A 17,666-nucleotide genomic window follows, 5' to 3' on the forward strand; every position below is an offset into this window, starting at 1 on the left:
GTTTCTCCTACAGGATCATCAGCTTCCGTTGTCAATTTAAACGAATCAGGTAGGTGGGAGATGAGATGATACAGCTGAAACTCAGTCTTACGGAAATAAATGGGAGAGGCATTGCACATAGTTTATGTGGCTACCATCAAGCTAAGTGTTAAGAGAGGGGTGTGGGAGGTTTATATACCATGCAACTTTCAGTTAGAACTCACTGTCACAATCTCTTCTTGAGCTCTCAAAATCAAGAATCTTGTCTATGACATTTCGATTGATGCTATGTCTAAAGATAATTAACCCTTAGAATATTGTAGAAGACAAGGCTTTCTGTTGTCTTTAAGATTATTTCAGGTGATGATCTTCTTTTGCTCTACATAGTGAGGGGAAGGGACTATGGGGACAGACTTTTGGAGATAAAGAAAACCCCACAAACTTACAAGACTACACGCAATGTTGAAATCCCCTGGCACAAATGAACAGGGGATTATAGTAGGTGTACCACACAGAAGCTGCCAAGTGTGAAGAATCCCAGAAGGCCCCCACTACTGAGAAAGAAAATCAGGCCAGAGCCTGAGAGATGAGTTAACAGAAGTGGGAATCATGGTTGGGGAAGGTGGGTTGGGTGGGGTATGGACAGGGTGAAAGTGGTAAATCTGGGAGGATAATTGGATAATCTCTTGATAATCAAAGAGACAGTTCACTGTGGCTGGCCTAGTTAGCAAAGGGGAAGAGGAAGCAGAGGAGAGGTCATCAGGGGTCAGGTAATGCAGGGCTCCCTAAACTACCATGTAAAGAATTTTGTCCTAATCCCTAGAAGCAATGAGAAATCATCCAAACTTTGTAGCAAAGGAGTGGCATGCTTATGTTAGTTTTTAAAAGATCACTCAGTGATCCCGTGAATAGATAGGGTGGGTGGAGGACGCTAGTTTTATGTGGTGGTTTAGGATAGAGATAACTGAGCTTGGACCATGGTGTTGGCCATGGGAGTAGAGCAAAGTGTGAGGGTTATAAAAGTTCTTTGCAGGTATAAAAGCCAGAAACTGATAAGCAACTGCCTGTTGTATGTCCAAGAGAGACTGAGAGTGTCTCCTAGATTTCTGACATGGGTAACAGGGTAGGTGATGATGGCAGGGTATGCAGGTTTGGAGGTGGGATGGGAAATCAGGTATGATATGAAGTTGGCTTGAAATTGCTAAGTGGGTAGATTATGGAGTAGGCTCAGTAGAGAGCTGCTGGCTGAAGATTTGGGAGATACTGCAAACACAGAGGGGACTGAATGGACCAGGGAGAATTGGTAGTAACAGAAGAGAACCTGGTACTGGGTCAAAAAAAACCCTCCAATATAGAGGTTTGGGGAGAATTGGAAGAACCGTCAAAAGAAGCTAAGGGGATCACCATGAGAAACTGGAGAGGGAAAGAATAGGGAGACTGTTATATTACTGAAGTCAGGGAAAGAGAGTTTTGCGGAAAGAGTGCAAAAAACATCCATTGAGAAGAGGCCTATAAAGCATTCCATGACTTCCTTAAGATACAAGCCACTAGTGATATCAGCAAAGCCACATTAGAGTGGGTTAATAATAATAATATTATAGTACAGACTCTGTGCTAGGTATTATCTTACATGCCTTATATATACTCAAGATGAACATTATTTTAATGCTTAATGTTAAGAAATAGGTACAATTATTTTCCCATTTCACAGATGAGGAAATTAAGGCATTGAGAGGTTTAATGAATTGCTCAAGGTCATGTAGCAGAAAGAGAATTTAGACATGAGTTCATTTTTTCAACCAGTACACTACATTATCCTGTCTCTTTGATGTGTAAGTGAGAGTTAAGACAGTCTAAACGACTCCTGGGAGCAACTCGGCTGTGAGTAGCAAGTGGGGTAGTAGCTGGATTTCCAAGGGGGTGATCTTGGAAAAGCAATTTTTGTAAGGTGAACATGGGGACTAGACTGTAAGGATCCAAGAGTGAGGCTGAAGTTACAGAAGAATGAAATGATGATTGACAGATGAGGTTCCAGAAGCTGGGAGGGGATGGGGCCAGCTCACAGAGGGGAGGGCTGCCTATTGAAAAGTGAGGAAACACATCTCCAAGGTGAGAAGAGGGTGAGTGCAGAGAGAGCACCTGCAGGAGGAAGGTGAAGGAGTCCTTGTTGGAAGTCTGGTTTTCTCTGTGGCATAAAAGGCCAGGCCACCCATTGAGAGGAGTGGGAGAACGAGGTGGAGGAAGATGAAAGTGGACAGAGATGTCCACATGGAGAAACTGCCAAGTAGCATCAAGGACACAAGCAGCATCAACTTGTTAATCTGAGAAGACTGAGGGAAAAGAAGGAATGGTGTGGTTATGGGTGGGAAGCTGGGAGTGTGGGAAGGCCCATAACCACATAGAAAATGACTCTGGGGTGGGGAAAATTAACAGCACATGGGGATTTCCCCATCTCCAGGTATTCCCAGAATGTCTGAGAACTGACTCTTGCAGGGAAAAGATGAATTCCAAATGATAAATCCTGGGAACTGAGATAGATTAGAGACACAGGCCTTTTCTGTATGGGAGCAGATCTAAGAAACTGATTGGACACGCACCCCAGCCGATTCTCGGAGTGGCCCAGCACAAGCCACATCTCAGTGGCTAAGCCCTCAAGAGTAAAGATAGACTTCTTGTTAAAAGAATGAGAAAGCAACATACTCTCAACAAAGTGCTTCTGAAAGCAAGCAGATTGGAACAATGGGAAAGCAATGACATTCTCAATTCTCAGGGGAAAATCAGAGCTCCAGAAATAACTTAATATATGAACCATAAGAAAATTTCAGAAAACTCTTTAGCATTCTTAATAGGGGGAAAAGATAGAAATCCCATGAAAAAGGACCAAAACCCATAAGAGGAGCAGAGGATAAAATGAAAATTAAATAAGGTTGGTGGGGAAGAGAGAGAGAAAGAAAAATGGGCCTCTCTCGTGGAGACTCTGTAGATGTTTGGGTTTTTTTATTGTGACCTAGAAGGAAGGAAAGATCCTTTCATTCTTCCTTTCACTTCTTGAGCATCCCTACGTGCCTGTGACACAGGTGTTCTTTTGTGTTTTATAGGTGGTAAAAATGAGGCTAGGGAAGGCTAAGCAACATGCTCAAAGGCCCGAGGAAGAGGGAAACTCAACAAGGAGCCTCTGAATTCAATGATCTGGACTTCCGCTCCCAGAATAAGCCCCACAGGTTCGTGAAGGCTTTCCAGAGACCAAACATTCTCAGAGTATAAATAGAACTATAGTAATGGCCATTGTACTGAGTGTCAATTATGGGATGGGAATTGTATACCCATTTTTCTGATTCTCACGGTAATCCTCCCTGATAAGTATCATATTTCTTATTTCCTCAAGTGGAGAAACGGTGGCCCACAGAGATTGAATGATTTGCTCAAGTATATTAGTTTGCTATTATTGCTATAACTTATCGCCACAAACCTCATGACTTAAAACAACATAAACTTAAAATTCTATAGATTAGATGTCTAACTTCAAAGGAAAATTCTCTTCTCTGCCCTTCTCAGCTTCTAGAGATGGCCTGTGTCCCTTGCTCATGGCCTCCTTCCTCTACCTTCAGAGTCCGGAGCGGAGGTCTGGGTCCGTCCCTCCTTCCATCTTTGAGACTGTTCTATCAGATCATGTCTCGTTCTGACCATAGCTATGAAAGGTTCTTCCCCTCTAAGGACTCCTGTGGTCCTCTGGGCCAACACAGGATAATCTCCTCCATCCAAGGTCCTTAACCTGATCATACCTCAAGGTCCTTTTTCCAGGGACCATTCACATTTTCTGATGATCAGGGTGTGGCTATCTTTGGGGGTAGTGTAGGCATCATTTTGTCTTCCATACCAAGGTTAAATATTGTTAAAGGGGCTGTGTTTGGAGTTTATTGACTGGGTCACAAATTTCTACTGACTGTACCTTCAGCCATCCCCATTTCTACTATCAGAGGCCAAGCCACTTTGTCTCTCAGCAGGATTACTTCCATAGCCTCCCATCTTTTCCCCTGTCCCATCCCTGTTATGATTTAGATATTAGGTGTTCCCCAAAAGCTCCTGTCTGAGATAATGCAAGAGCATTCAGAAGTGAAATGATTGGGTTATGAAAGCCTTAACCCAATCAGTGAATTAATCCCCTACTAGGTATTAACTGAGTGGTAACTGAAGGCAGGGTGTGGCTGGAGGAAGTGGGCATTGGGCACATGCTCTTGGGGTCTATATATTTTATCTGGTGAGTGGATTCTTTCTTTCTCTCTGCTTCCTGATCATCATGTGAGCTGCTTCCCTCCACCACACTCTTCTGCCATGATGTTCTGCTTCATCTTGAGCCCTGAGGAATGGAGCCAGCTGTATATGGACTGAGGCCTTTGAAATTGTGAGCCTCCAAATAAACTTTCCCTCCTCTAAAATTGTTCTTATCGGGTCTTTTAGTCATGGCAGTGAAAGAGCTGACTAAAACAATCCCTTGCCCCAATCCACTCTTAACAAAGTAGCCCAAGGGATCCTTTAAAAACCTCTTGGGTCATGTAAATGCTCTGTTCCAGCCTTCCAATGACTCTAGATTTCACCCTGAATTAAGCACAAAGTCCTTACAATGACCCACGAGACCCTCGGTGGCCCTCCCCAACTCCAGGAGTCTCTGTGCACTCTCCCTTTTCACTCTGATCCAACATCTGGCCCTCTGCTACGAGTACATGAGGCTCGTAGGTGGAGCCCTGAGTGGAGGGCATGGCCTGGTTCTGAGATGCCTCATCCCCTGCCTGGAGGTCTGAGAGGAGAAATGAGAGGAGGATAAATACCTTCAGACTACACGGCCTGTTTTTCTGTAAGTGGCTGCCTCTATTTCTCTGGCTAATCCCAACATCTTGCTGATCATTGTACTGAAGCTGCAGTCTAAATGCCCACTTTTTCTTGGGACTCAGGTGTGAGATTTGTAGGAGTCTCTGAAGGGCTTCTCCACTGCAGAGTTCCCTGATGCTGGGAATATGGCTGGCTCCCTCGATTACACATTTAACACAGCTCAGCTTCTGCCCATGGGAACATAACACAGAGTTTCTTATTGCTGGATAACTCTTGCCCAGGGGGCTGGACTTCTTGGGGGCCTATCCAGACAGCTCAATGGGAAACCTTCCTCTGTCAAGTCATACCCATAAGAAACTCATTCATCTTTGAAACACAACCATGAGATCGGGGCAGCTCTACAGCAGTCCCTCTCTCCACATGCCACTTTCCTTGCACAGGTATGAGGCATAAGAGAAATGAAAAGTCTGCTTCTTGAGTGGATTCCTGCCTCAGCCCAGTGTTTACCAGAGATTCTCTTGGAGCCTCTCACACTTGACTTTGGTGAGCATGGGGAGCACTTCTTTTACGTGTTGCATTTTTCCATCCCCTAATGGCTCCCTCAGACTCCAAATTCAAGTCTGCAAAGAACCTCTTTCACTTTCTCAGTCAAGCTGGAGCTGGAGGATGGGGGAGATGGCCATGATGAAGAGTGTGGGTGGCTCTGGGGATGGGCAAGGGAACAGAGTCCCTTGGTTGTCTCTTACAACCCTAAGAAAGGCATCTCTATTCAGAATGTGAAGTACTTAGAAGTTACTCACTCATCCGGGGCCCAGAAAAATCAAGAAAACCTTGAAGCACTAGTATAGATATAAAAGCCAACAGGTGGGCAGTTGTGGTGGAGTGAAAGGTTCAAGCTGAACAGAGAAAAGTGTCATCCTCTGGTCAAAGAACAATTACCCGTGGGCCAGATATGTTTAACTGGTGAAGAAGCATCCAATTAATCGGGAGGACTTAAATGTGGTCTAAAATTTCATTTTCTTAGTCAAAATTTTACTCATTCATGACTAAAAATTCTTAAGACTTTAAAAAAATCTGAGTGCACTATTATTTTTGTTTTTTAAAATTTCTTTGTGTTTAAAGGTGATATATGTAAATAAAATAATGATGTTTCCAGTAGAAACTTGAGAAAATGCAAAAGTTTCAATAAGGAAAAAAAAAATGATCCAGAATTGCATGACCTAAAGATAATCAAGCTTGGTGGCAGATAAAATTATGAGACAATTTAGGATTGCATCACAAAGCAAAGGTCATATTTCATTCTGCTTTTGCTCCATTTCCTATGTTGGAAAATTATGAACACATTTGGAATAATGGTGTTTGGAATATGGTATTTATCTAAAACCATTAGGGCCCTGAGACCATAAAAAATGATATTTTCAAATCCCATAGAGAAAGTGAAGAGTGATGAAATAAGTAAAGGGAGAAAAAACTTAGGGTATCATAACTAGTATTCTCAAACCTTTGAAAAGAAAACATTAGGTGCTAGTATTATTGTTTGTTGGGGAGCTTCTCAGAACTGATAATAGCAAATATAGGAACTTTTTACTATGAGCTAGGCATTGTTCTCTAGGTTGTACATTCAGTCATTGACTTCTTACAACTGTTCTGTGAGGGATAAACTATCTTTCTCCCTATTTTACATCTGGATGAGCCTAGAAAGGTGAAGTGGAGGGGCCAGAATTCCAACCCAGGAAATAGGCTTACCTCCTAGAGTTGGCTGTTTTGGTTTGTTTCTTTAAAATACAACAAAACCAAAACTCCATATAATACTTTCATCTATAGAGTTACTCTTCCTACAGGAACAGGCAGGCAAGGGTAAAGCTAATAATATGGATTCTGAGCCACACATCTATAGTTCTGGCAAAGCCCAGTGGCTTGTCCTGATTTGAGTCAAAGAAGCTTTTTGAGTTTTAGCTTCTTTCTTTGTGAAATGGGCAAGATATGCCCATCCCACAGGTCTCCTGGGGGAACGATACTGTGATATTTGAAAAGCACTTGGCATGGTGTCCACTTCAGAAGAATGGTTCCTACTACGAACCTTGATAATCACTGTCATATGAATCACCAAGGGGACCTCAGTGTTGTATGCAGCATGAGACAATAAGGATCCTCTCATTTATTTGGAGAAATATTACCAATAGGGTGCAGAGAAATGATGATGGGAAATGATGATGGAGGATAAGGATTCAGGAAAAGAGTTAGGAGCTCTCCATAAAGTGAACAGAAGGTTGTTTATGTCTGAAACATTTGGGTAGATGGAGAAAGCAGACTGGCGGGTAGGCAGACATGGTCACGAGAGGACCTGGGATGGACTTGGGTGTTAAGCTTGGGGAGGACTGGGATGAGGTTGGGAAACGGAGCCACTGAGTGTGGGAGCTCAGGGGTGCATCACTGAGGGAAAGTCCAGGCATCTCTCCCGGGATTTCTCAACTCTCCTTCTCCAAACCTAAGATAAGAATAACTTTCAATGGGGAGGAAACTGAAAGCCAGTTAGTATCTGAGGAAAGAAGTGGACCTGCTGGCCCGCAGCCCCAAGGTACACAGTCAGCTACACCCTACTCAGCACTATAAAGGAGATCTGCTTATTTTATAAGTAGCACATGATAAGAAGACTACTTTATTTTTTCTTCATCTTGGCATGAGGTTCCAGAATGTCCAATTCTAACACTGGAATGCTGTCCAAAGATTTCATATCCGGCAACTTCTGCTGTTGTGTTACTGGTATGTGAGTTCTGAGATAGTCTAGAAGGGAGCAAAAGCCAGTGCCTTTTTGATAACAATTAAATCTCTGGGTTTATATAATGTGACATGACGTGAGAGGCATTGTTCAGCTCTTGGCATGGCTATAAGTGCCTGGGGCAGAACACCAAAGGAAAATGCCTACTTTGAAAGCTTTCTCAGAACAAATCTGAGGGAATTCTCTGGTTAATGCAAACACAAGGACCAAACAAGTACTGGTTTGCTTGGGAGTACATGGAGCTGGCAAGCCTCACTTGGCACAAGAGCATGAGTCATGCTTCACTGTAATGAGGGATCTTGGGGGTCTATAAAGAAGACTGTGTGGTATTTCCCCCATGCCTCTTTGGAACATGGACTGATTGTATATACAGTCGAAGAAAGGCCATCAAAAAGAACATAGTTCCTAAAACCTCTGGGGCTTTACAAGAAAACTGAAAAGCATAAAAATGAACCCTCAGATATATATCACGGTTTCCAGAGAGCAAAACCTGCCTGTCCCATAGGTGGAGGTGTGGGTATGAGAGGTTGACTTTTAAGCTAATGCTAAAGGCAGTTTCAGGTATGTTTTAGCTTTTGTAGCATCCTTGCAGTGACTGTAGCTTCCCTACTCGATTCTTCTGAAAGGGAATAGTCATTGAATATCAAGTTCATATGTAAAAAGCAGGGAAGTTCATTTCTAAGACATAACGTTAATCACATTTCATCTGTGATCTTTTGGACTTTTTCTATCAGACCAAGTCAATACTTAAGGAATTGCATGCAGAAAAACAAAACAAACAAACAAACAACAACAATAACAGGAAACCAACTCCGGAAAGTAATTAGGACTCTTTCCCAGTGCTTGCAAATGGCTCCTTACTACCTGATGGAGTGTCAGATGGGATGAACTTCTCTGCATGTTTATTTTGGGGTCCACTATCTGGATGCCCCTTGGATCCAGCCACATAGTGTGACTTCCTGGCAGCAATTTCTCTTTCTGATCAGATCCGGGGCATTATGTGATTGTTTATGCATAGAATGTGAAGTCCTGGACTGGCTGTACTTTATTTTATATTCTAGGCTGGATGAAGCAAAATGCTCTATGGAGACTGGGCCTCCCAAAGAGCTCTGGGCTCTTGGCGGGATGAAGTACAGTTTGGGGGTGTTTGGAAGAACATTATCCAGTCCTTCAGGCTCAGAGGAGGGGATGGTGACCCAGAACTCAGGACAAAAGTGTCTCAAGAGACAGAAATGCTGGTGGGAGGGACAGCTCAGTTAAGAGGAGTATGTGTGTGTTAATATATCAAAGCAGACGTGGAATTATAAAGAGAAATTAGTACTCCTCTATGGTAAGATAAATAAATTTTGAAGTATTAAAACATGATAAAAACTTAAATTAATGTGAAGTAAACTTGCCAGGCAAAAACTCTTATCAGATAAATTTGTCACCTTACTCTGGGACTTCACTGTGTCCAATAGCCAACATGGAGATTTCTTGTGGTGATGTACCCCAACATTCAACCCCCAAACAGTTAAACACACTCTATATGTAATAGCTAACTCTGGAACAAGTTTTAAACACATTCAGAAAAATGGACATTTTCGCTTGCTTCCTATTAAAGTTGCTGTTCTTAAGAGGTCATTTCTTCTGTCCTTATTTCATGTTTGTTGCAATTTCTCCACCCCACCCCCAACAAAAGCGACAACAAAAAATCCCAAGCTAAAAAGCCCTTAAGCTATAAAATTGGTGTCCAAGAAAAACATTTAGTTTGAAAAAGAGTTGAAAAATGTAGCCTTGGAAGAACCACTGCTTACATGGGATTGTTCAACAAATTCCTGCTGTGTGAGGTTTGGCATATACTTTCTAAAAATATAAGCATCTGGGGAAACGAGACAAAGCCCAGGTCTTGGACCAAATGAGGCACACAGTGTGAATCTGTTAGTGATTATATCCATAATGCAATATGTGCCCAAATTTAGCTGTGCAAAATCTCATACAATATGAAGGCCCAGCAGGCATGGTCCTTACCATAATATATAGCCCACAGAGAAGGTGCATATGGCTGTGAGTCCACTGCTCCTGCTGGGATACTGATGATGCGATGTCCTCATCTCGATTAATATAAAGGGCAAAACCGTCGTGTGCTGGAAAAGAACAGAGACTAGGTGACACAGATTCTTATCATTGCCTTTCTACAGTTGTATTTTTTCTCCAGTAGGAAAATGAACAGTGTAAATTCCTAAGAAGGGGCCAGAGTAGAAAGTGTATAACATGCTAGAGAGGGAGAAAGACACGACAACATGTCCCGCAGCAACTGCTCCGTTTTTCTTCTATATCTTAACTTTTGAAATTTTGTTTGATTTGATGTCCATGATAGGAAATTTTGATGCCATAGAAAGAGGTAGAGCAAAAAGAACTGGAACAAAAATAACCATAGCTAACATTTGGGGGATGGGTTGTTTTTGTTTTTTTTTTCTCCTTGGTCATGTTATTTATATATCTTTAAGATCATACAGTGCATGCAATTTAGTTTTAGATTTTTATCACACTATTGTAGCATGAGAATTTTTGTTATTCCATTTTAGAAATTCTTCTAGACCAACAGCCCTGACCGTAACTGCTTAAAACTCTATTATGTGGATGTACTAAAATTTATTTAACCAATTCCTGTCCTTGGGCATCAGACAGTAAAGGGTTTTCAATTTTTCATTTATTACCAATGTCATTATCAACTTTTAAAAATAGAACTCTCTGAAGGTCTGAATGTTAAAGTATTTCCTTGGAGTTAAAGTGTCTGAAGATTTTAAAGCTACTGACATCTACTGCCAAATTATGTGTGTATCAGAATCAGATTAGGAAACAACATCAAATTTGTTTCCCAAAAGGCTGTGCCAGTATGTACCAGCAGTACATGGATTTAAATATGATGTTTGAAGGCAGAATCCCAAGAAGTTAAGTGGAACATTCCCTTGGTCTTTCTGTTCCAGTGGTTACTCTATATACTAAGTACAAGGGACCAGAATGGAGATGAAATGTATCTACCCAAAGGGTAAGAAGGAAATTCAAGTTCTTAAATCCCTCTAAGATCCAAAATATTCTTTGGTACTGAGATATGGTAGCTAGACATAAGGTTCCAAGAGCTTCTTAGATAAAAGTGTGTCAGGATATATCCTTACTTGTCAACTCTAGAGTTTCTTAGAAGTGCAAAGGTGGCAGAAATGACTGAAAATCCATCTGTTGGTAGGGTTGAATTTTATTTAGTAACTCCTGAACAGCCATGGAAGAATCTTTGTCCTGCTCACGCTGTGTTGTTTGCATATGCAAAGAAAAGTAGACAATTTAATGTCCTGATTTTCAAACTCAGATTATAACAAGTATTTCAGCAAAAATGAAGCCAGGTGGCAGGTAGGTGTTGGCAGGTTGAAAGACATGCTGGGGATGTCAAGGTAAGCATCTCTGGAGCAACTTATTGTTAATGTCCATAGACAAAATAGAAAAAAAAAAAAGTGATTTTGAAAGAAATATTAAAATGGTGGATTTTTTATTTTTTAGCCTCAACAGTCTCCTCTAGATAACTGTTCTAAGTGCCATTTCATTAGTAATTAGAGTGGCATTCCAAGGATGTCAGGAGAGTGATCCCACAGTTGGGTAGCTTTATGTTTCTTCATCTTTTATCTTCTTTACTATTATTATTGTTTTGAAACAGTATAATTATCTCTCTAGGGAAGCATGCAAAATGCACATATGTGCTAATACAGAAAAGATAAATGCATTTTAAAGAACCATTCTCTTGTATTTTTATTGTAATCGAGTTACCTCAGATGACACTGGTCTGGAATTTTACCAACAGTTTGAGATAGCAACAATACTTTCACTGTGTAAAATTTAAAATACAGCTAGCAATAAGGTCATTTCTTATCAAACCTTACATAGAAAAAAATTCTTCAAACCTTTACATTGAAGATAATGTTGACTTTGATAACCCATGTGGTTATAAATGAGAATGATATTAGTTTGAGATCATTCATATTAAGGTATTTCTTAGTTCTGCCTCTGCAATCCAAAATGAGTAGAAATGAACCCATTTTTCTACAAATTTATATTAGTTCAAATATCCTTAGTTACCCAGTGACTATTATTTTATCTAGTCTACTTGCTGACAATCAGCACAGGGTTAGGATGCACTTTACTGATGGCAGGCAGAAAAATCTACTTTTAAAAAGGAAGATCTTTGTAGATCACTTTACCCTTGAAACACTAAAAAGGAACAACTTGTTCCATCAGTGACATAACCACTAAGGAGGAAAGTTTTTCTAGACCATTCTTATCATTCATAATTTTCATGTACTAAAGAATGTTTATCTTCTCCTCTGAACATTTATAATGCAAATCATATTTACTTGTAAATAGCATCTACCAGCAAAAGTCAACATAATATCAAAGATTTATTGCAAGTGTTGCCCTAGTCTAAAGTTTTATGAACTAAAAAGATGGTAAAACTTTATAGATGGTCATTTTGAATTTTAAGTAACTTTTAGCAGCTAAGCTATAACTCCAAATCTGTGGTAGCAAGAGGGATAGTTATTTTAGAACTTTAGGTACAAGAAATCCAGTTTGAATCCATTTCTAGGCAACACTGCTTCAGAGACTTAAGGCCCAGGATAGAAAGGGTCTGTTCCCTTTTAAGACCACCAGCTGCACAAGAATGGAAATCTTATGTTTTATTCACTGTGGCATTTGCAGTACTTAGAAAAGACCTTGTTGGCGCTTAGAAGGAACTTGAGGAATATTTGTTGAGATAATTTAATGTTCTGAACATTCTCCTAAGTGAGTATTATTAACTTCATTCTGTAGATGAGAAAAAAAAAAGCTCATAGAGGTTAATTATTTTGCCTAAGATCACTCAGCTACTAGATCCAGAGGGAGGATTCAAAACAGATCTGTTTTTAATCTGCCTCCAAATCCCATGGTTTTTTTTTTTTCCCTTAGCATTGTATTTTTCAAATATAACAGAGTTGAATAATCTTAGAATCATAAGCCAGTGCATGATTGAAGATCACGTATATTGTTTCCCACAGACCAGAACTATTTTTTGGTTGGCCCCCCAAGGAACAAAAAGTTCTTCACTCTAATAAAATTAATTTTACTCACCCTTACTTCCTGTGATTATCTGAATAATCATAAATGACAGAGTGGGCTACTATAAAGTCAGAACTATAAAGTGGTTTGATGACAGCAACAGAGGACTGGAGACATAATCAAGAAGCACCTGTTTCTTCTCACCCCAATACTATTTAAAACCTGAGTATTCTCAGGTAGGTGTAGGCTCACTTTGGATAAACAGAGGAAATAAACAGTGGGGTAAACAGTGGCTCCCAAGACTTGTATAGGGTTGTTCTTTTTATAGACTGTTGCTATGGTTTTTGGTATGGCTTGTTCCCAAGGGATCCTGTGTTGGGAGGCTTGATCCTGGGAGTACAGGTGGACCTTTAAGAGGTGGAGCCTAGTGACAGGCCCTTAGGTCATGGGAGGTACACTTGGAAGGGCTGTAAGAGCCCAGACTGTCTTTCTCTTTCTCTCTAAAACTTCTTGTTTTTCAATAGGAGGATGGTATTCCTGTACCATGTGAAAAAATTTCTTCCTTGGAGGCAAAGCCTGGTTTTGAATATGAGGTGTGACCAGCCTAGTTGGGTAACAGAGCTGGCAACCTGGGGTCCACTTTTCTGCATCAGCAGGACACAGGCAGCCTCTGAGAGTGTGCTCATGGTAAAGGGTGCATCAGATCACCAAGCAAGCTTGCTTTTGCTTTCACAGTTGTCAGGACATCTAGGTTTTCTGATATCCCTAAGACAACTAATGATCAAAAATATAAGGACAGCTGTGTAGGTATGCATGGCACCTGCATATATGTGCATGTGTGTACTCGCAGTCTTATGGGCACCCAGGTTTCAGGCATGCTGGAGACATGACAGGGCCTCCCAGAGAAGATGGGATGAGAAAGAGTCTCCATGAGGTCCACCACAAACGGAAATAATATGAAAGGCTTCCCTAGGATGCAAAAAGTCATACACTCCAGGTTGTAACTTGGATGCTTGTTTTTTTTTTTTTCATCCTATTAAAAATGGGAAATCTGGGCTGGGGATGTGGCTCAAGCGGTAGCGCGCTCGCCTGGCATGCGTGCGGCCCGGGTTCGATCCTCAGCACCACATACAAACAAAGATGTTGTGTCCGCCAATAACTAAAAAAAATAAATATTAAACTTCTCTCTCTCTCTCTCTCTCTCTCTCTCTCTCTCTCTCTCTCTCTCTCTTTAAAATAAATTAGAAAAAAATAAAAATAAAAATAAAAATGGGAAATCTGTATTTGTACATAAAATAAGAAGGGATTTCCCAGTTTTTAAAATAAGACCCATTGCATTAGCAAAGTAATATTTAAAATGATAGAAGGGGTGACATCAGAAAACAGTGATATCACAAAACACTGGCCGATTCCAATCTTGGGCAAAGTTCTGGGCTCTCCCAAAAGTCCAATGCTTTCTGAGTACAGGAAAACACTATATAGGGTGGGGGCCTGTGCAAAATTAGGGTGGATCTTCCCTTGGGGCCAATAATTTAGAATCTGTTGGTGAGGCATCTTCCTCTTACAGAGAGACAGAGATGACATCCAGGCATCTTGGAAATAAAAACGATACAGGCTCAGCTGTGAACCTAAAGTTTTACCTCTGAAAATATGAACAAATGTTTTATCCTGAAGCTGTTGTTATTAATTCCACTATCAGTTCAAATCAGCCACTCCCTCCCTAGTACAGATGTTTCAGTGTTTAGAGTGACAGAAAGCTGCCAATCTCAAACACTATAATGTCCTTTTCTCCAGAAGTCTCCAGAATGGAACCTCCTCATGGGACTCCCTCTCCTGAAAGCTGAGGTGTTAGTTTTTATTTGGTGATGTCTGTAAATATGATGTAGAATCTCTCTAGTAAGTTCCAGAACATTTTTGATTATGCCTTTTTGGTACGGTTTTGGGTGTCTATTCCTGCCAGCTGCCACGTGGGATTGAATTGCTTTTTACACAGAGCAGCCTCATGTTCAAAATGAGGATAGAAAAACTGTGACCCAGGGTCAAAATCTCAGGTTCAGATGGAACCAACATGCATCGTGAGTCTGTGTGGTCTCAGGTACTTCCCAATCTCTTTTTGGCCTACGTATTAAATTTGGGATTCATTCAGCTCTAACTTTAGTCCCAACAACTGTTAGGATATGGTTTTATAATTAGGCCAAATAAATCAAATAATGTCACACATTATAAACAAAGACACACATATCTTTGCAATTAAGAGCAAACTATGCATCACAGAAACAATTACACTAGGACAGGGACATGGTTCACTGGACTATTATTTTGCATTTAAAAAGCATTTTTAATATGACTGGAGGGCAGTAAATACCTCTTGCAAAATCTTCCTAATGATGGCGGCCATGAGGTGCCAAGGGGACGTGACATTATTGGGCAGTTTCAATGTGGTGTAATATTCCTTCCAAATAAGGAATTCTTTTTGTGAATGGGATGCCAGAAATGGCCCATGTTGTACCATAAAATGTAACAGTGATTTTTGAGGGACCTATTTTGTTTACTTCTCCCATGACATTTGACAGTTAGCATTTGTCCTTCTTATAGACTCTCTCTCTAATTACTGCCTTCTTCAGAAAATCAGACAACATGATGGGCTCTAGCCAGATGGCTGACATGCAAGGGCCTGAGGGATCTGCTCTGCTTGGGTGGGTCAGGGAAAGACTGCACACAACAGGAGACATTTGAGCTGGGTTTTTACCTGTGACTGGGGATTACAAAGCAGAAAGGAAGGAATTCATCTACCAGGACAAGAAGAAGTCAAAGTGAGTGATGGTCCACCACGGAGACATGGCCCATGAAAGAGTGTGAGGATGAAGTCTGGCTAGGTGAGGTGACCAGAAGGCAAATCACCAAGGGTTCTGGTGTGCGCTTTGCCAAACTGCTCCTGCCGTATTGTTAAGGTGTACAGGGTAGGAGAAACACGTTTGTATATGAACAGTGGAAAGGTCAGGTGGGGTGGAGGACGATCAGGGAGAGGTGGATCTACCTGCCACGGGCTCCCCTGTCTGATCTTCTGTCCTGCAGGTCTTTCAGCAACGACGGGGCTCCTATGTGCCCCACAACTTTGTTTAGGCCTCCTCTCTAGTCTTTTACCTTATATACCTTTCTCAGCCTGATTACCTACAATTTTTCCCTCTTTTTTCCTTTTTTCTCCTTTAATAAACACCACAATACTGAAAACAATGTATGGGGAAAAGTACAAAAAACGAGTCTGTATCTTTGGGAATATTTGACAGGCCCACACGGGAATGTGACTCTTCATCCGTCTGTGTTTACAATGCTTCCTCCATTAGTTATTGATGCACATAAATGTAGAATAAATAAGAAGAGATACCATTTACTTAGCTACTGTTCATGCTAGACATTTCAACTAATATCATATTTAATTCTAATGACAATCTTTATGCAGTAGTTATCTGTACCTTTATTTTATGTACAAGGAAATAGCAAAACAAGGGTTTGACTGGCAAAGGTAGTAAAGAACTCCTAATTGGTGCAGTCAGCATTTGACATCAAATCTCTGTGACTTCAGAAACTGTGCTCCAACTGAGACACATTGCTTCCCAAGCTCCTTTGTACATTCATTCAATAAATATTTTACTAACTGGACTTGTACTATGATGTCACTCACTATCCCAGTTATCTTAAAATATACTCCAGAACAAAGATTCTTGCCCCTAATGAACTATTCTTCTTGGAAATGTATTTCAATTAGCCTGATACAAATTTGAAGTCTTTCACCTTTGAAAAGAGCCAATTCACTAGGGTTGCATGTATGAGATCCTATAGTAAAAGCAGCTCACTCCATACATGCAAATATGATTGAAGTTATTCTGCGTGATCTCTTTTCTGCATGCTAGCAACTGTAGCACTTTATATGGATTAAAACTCATTCAATTTTAACAATAATCATTTGAGGTATATGTTGTTGTTATTTTTATCATCATCATCATCATCATCATCAATTCCATTATAGAGAAAAATGAAGCAAAGTATAATTAAGAAAATTGCTCAGGTTTATCTGATGGGAAGGTGGTGGATTTGGGCTCAGACCTGGGCAGTTCAGCTTCTGAGGCCACCCTTTGAGCCTTGATGCCACGTTGCCTATGGAGCACGGGGAGAACATGAGCCTATCAGGGCAACTCTCTCATGGTGGAGCTTGAAAGAAGGAGCCAGGCATCTTTTCTCATCCCCCTGCCATTCAGGTTGGAAAGATTCCAGGGGCAAAGGACTGAATGGCTTCTATATTCAGTATGAAGCCAATCTTCATGCTCATGTTGCAGGGCAAATCCCCTGGGCACTGAGGACCTCACATAAGGAGAAAGGAAGGAGTCAGAGTAATAGCAAGTCACTGTCACAGAGAAGCACCCTCTGGGATTTGTACGACCTTTCTTTTTTTTGATGGCCTATTACTCAAAAGTATTTTGCAAGCATTTTGGGTCATGGAGTGAGGAGAAGAAGGAGGGAAGGAACCTCAATGCCAGATAAAGTAGAGGTGGAAGGCAAGGGAAAGGGACAAATGAACTGGATGTTCCTGCAGTCAGTAATATTTGAAAGCATTGGGGTATTTTCTTAAACATCAGGAGAAAATGGCAAGTTTGGGGAAAAATTATAGAAAATGAAACTTATTGTTAAGAGAATTCTGGAATTAAAAAAAATAAGAAACTAGGATTTTAATGCTAATCGCCTGTTTCTCAGAAATTATTTTCTCTGTAAAATTCACTCATCCAGATACATCAGCACCCTCTAATGTCAAGGGACAGCTCTCAAAACACAATCCTAATCATCTGGTTCCCTTCTTTGAAGCATTCCAACTACTTTCAATCTGTTTCTTGGCATTGCGTTCAAAGGCCTTTGCTATGAGACTCAACCTATTTTTCCAGATTAGTTTTATATCACTCTGCACTGGTAACTGTTCTTATTTTGCTAAGAAACCTCAAGTCTTCATGCTTATGTTCCTGTTCTACTC

General features: G+C 40.7%; 1 protein-coding gene across 2 annotated transcripts in view; it reads right to left on the reverse strand.

Moving 5' to 3' along the window:
• Positions 1 to 17,666, reverse strand: part of Aig1 (androgen induced 1) — a 234,759-nt gene that overhangs the window by 35,237 nt on the left and 181,856 nt on the right. For both annotated transcript variants that reach the window (XM_076858181.2, XM_076858182.2), the window contains exon 5: positions 9,596 to 9,711. In XM_076858181.2, coding sequence (XP_076714296.1) covers positions 9,596 to 9,711 — 116 coding nt within the window. The remainder of the gene's footprint in view (positions 1 to 9,595; positions 9,712 to 17,666) is intronic.

Source organism: Callospermophilus lateralis, chromosome 6 (assembly GCF_048772815.1).
Source record: "Callospermophilus lateralis isolate mCalLat2 chromosome 6, mCalLat2.hap1, whole genome shotgun sequence".
Taxonomy (NCBI): domain Eukaryota; kingdom Metazoa; phylum Chordata; class Mammalia; order Rodentia; family Sciuridae; genus Callospermophilus; species Callospermophilus lateralis.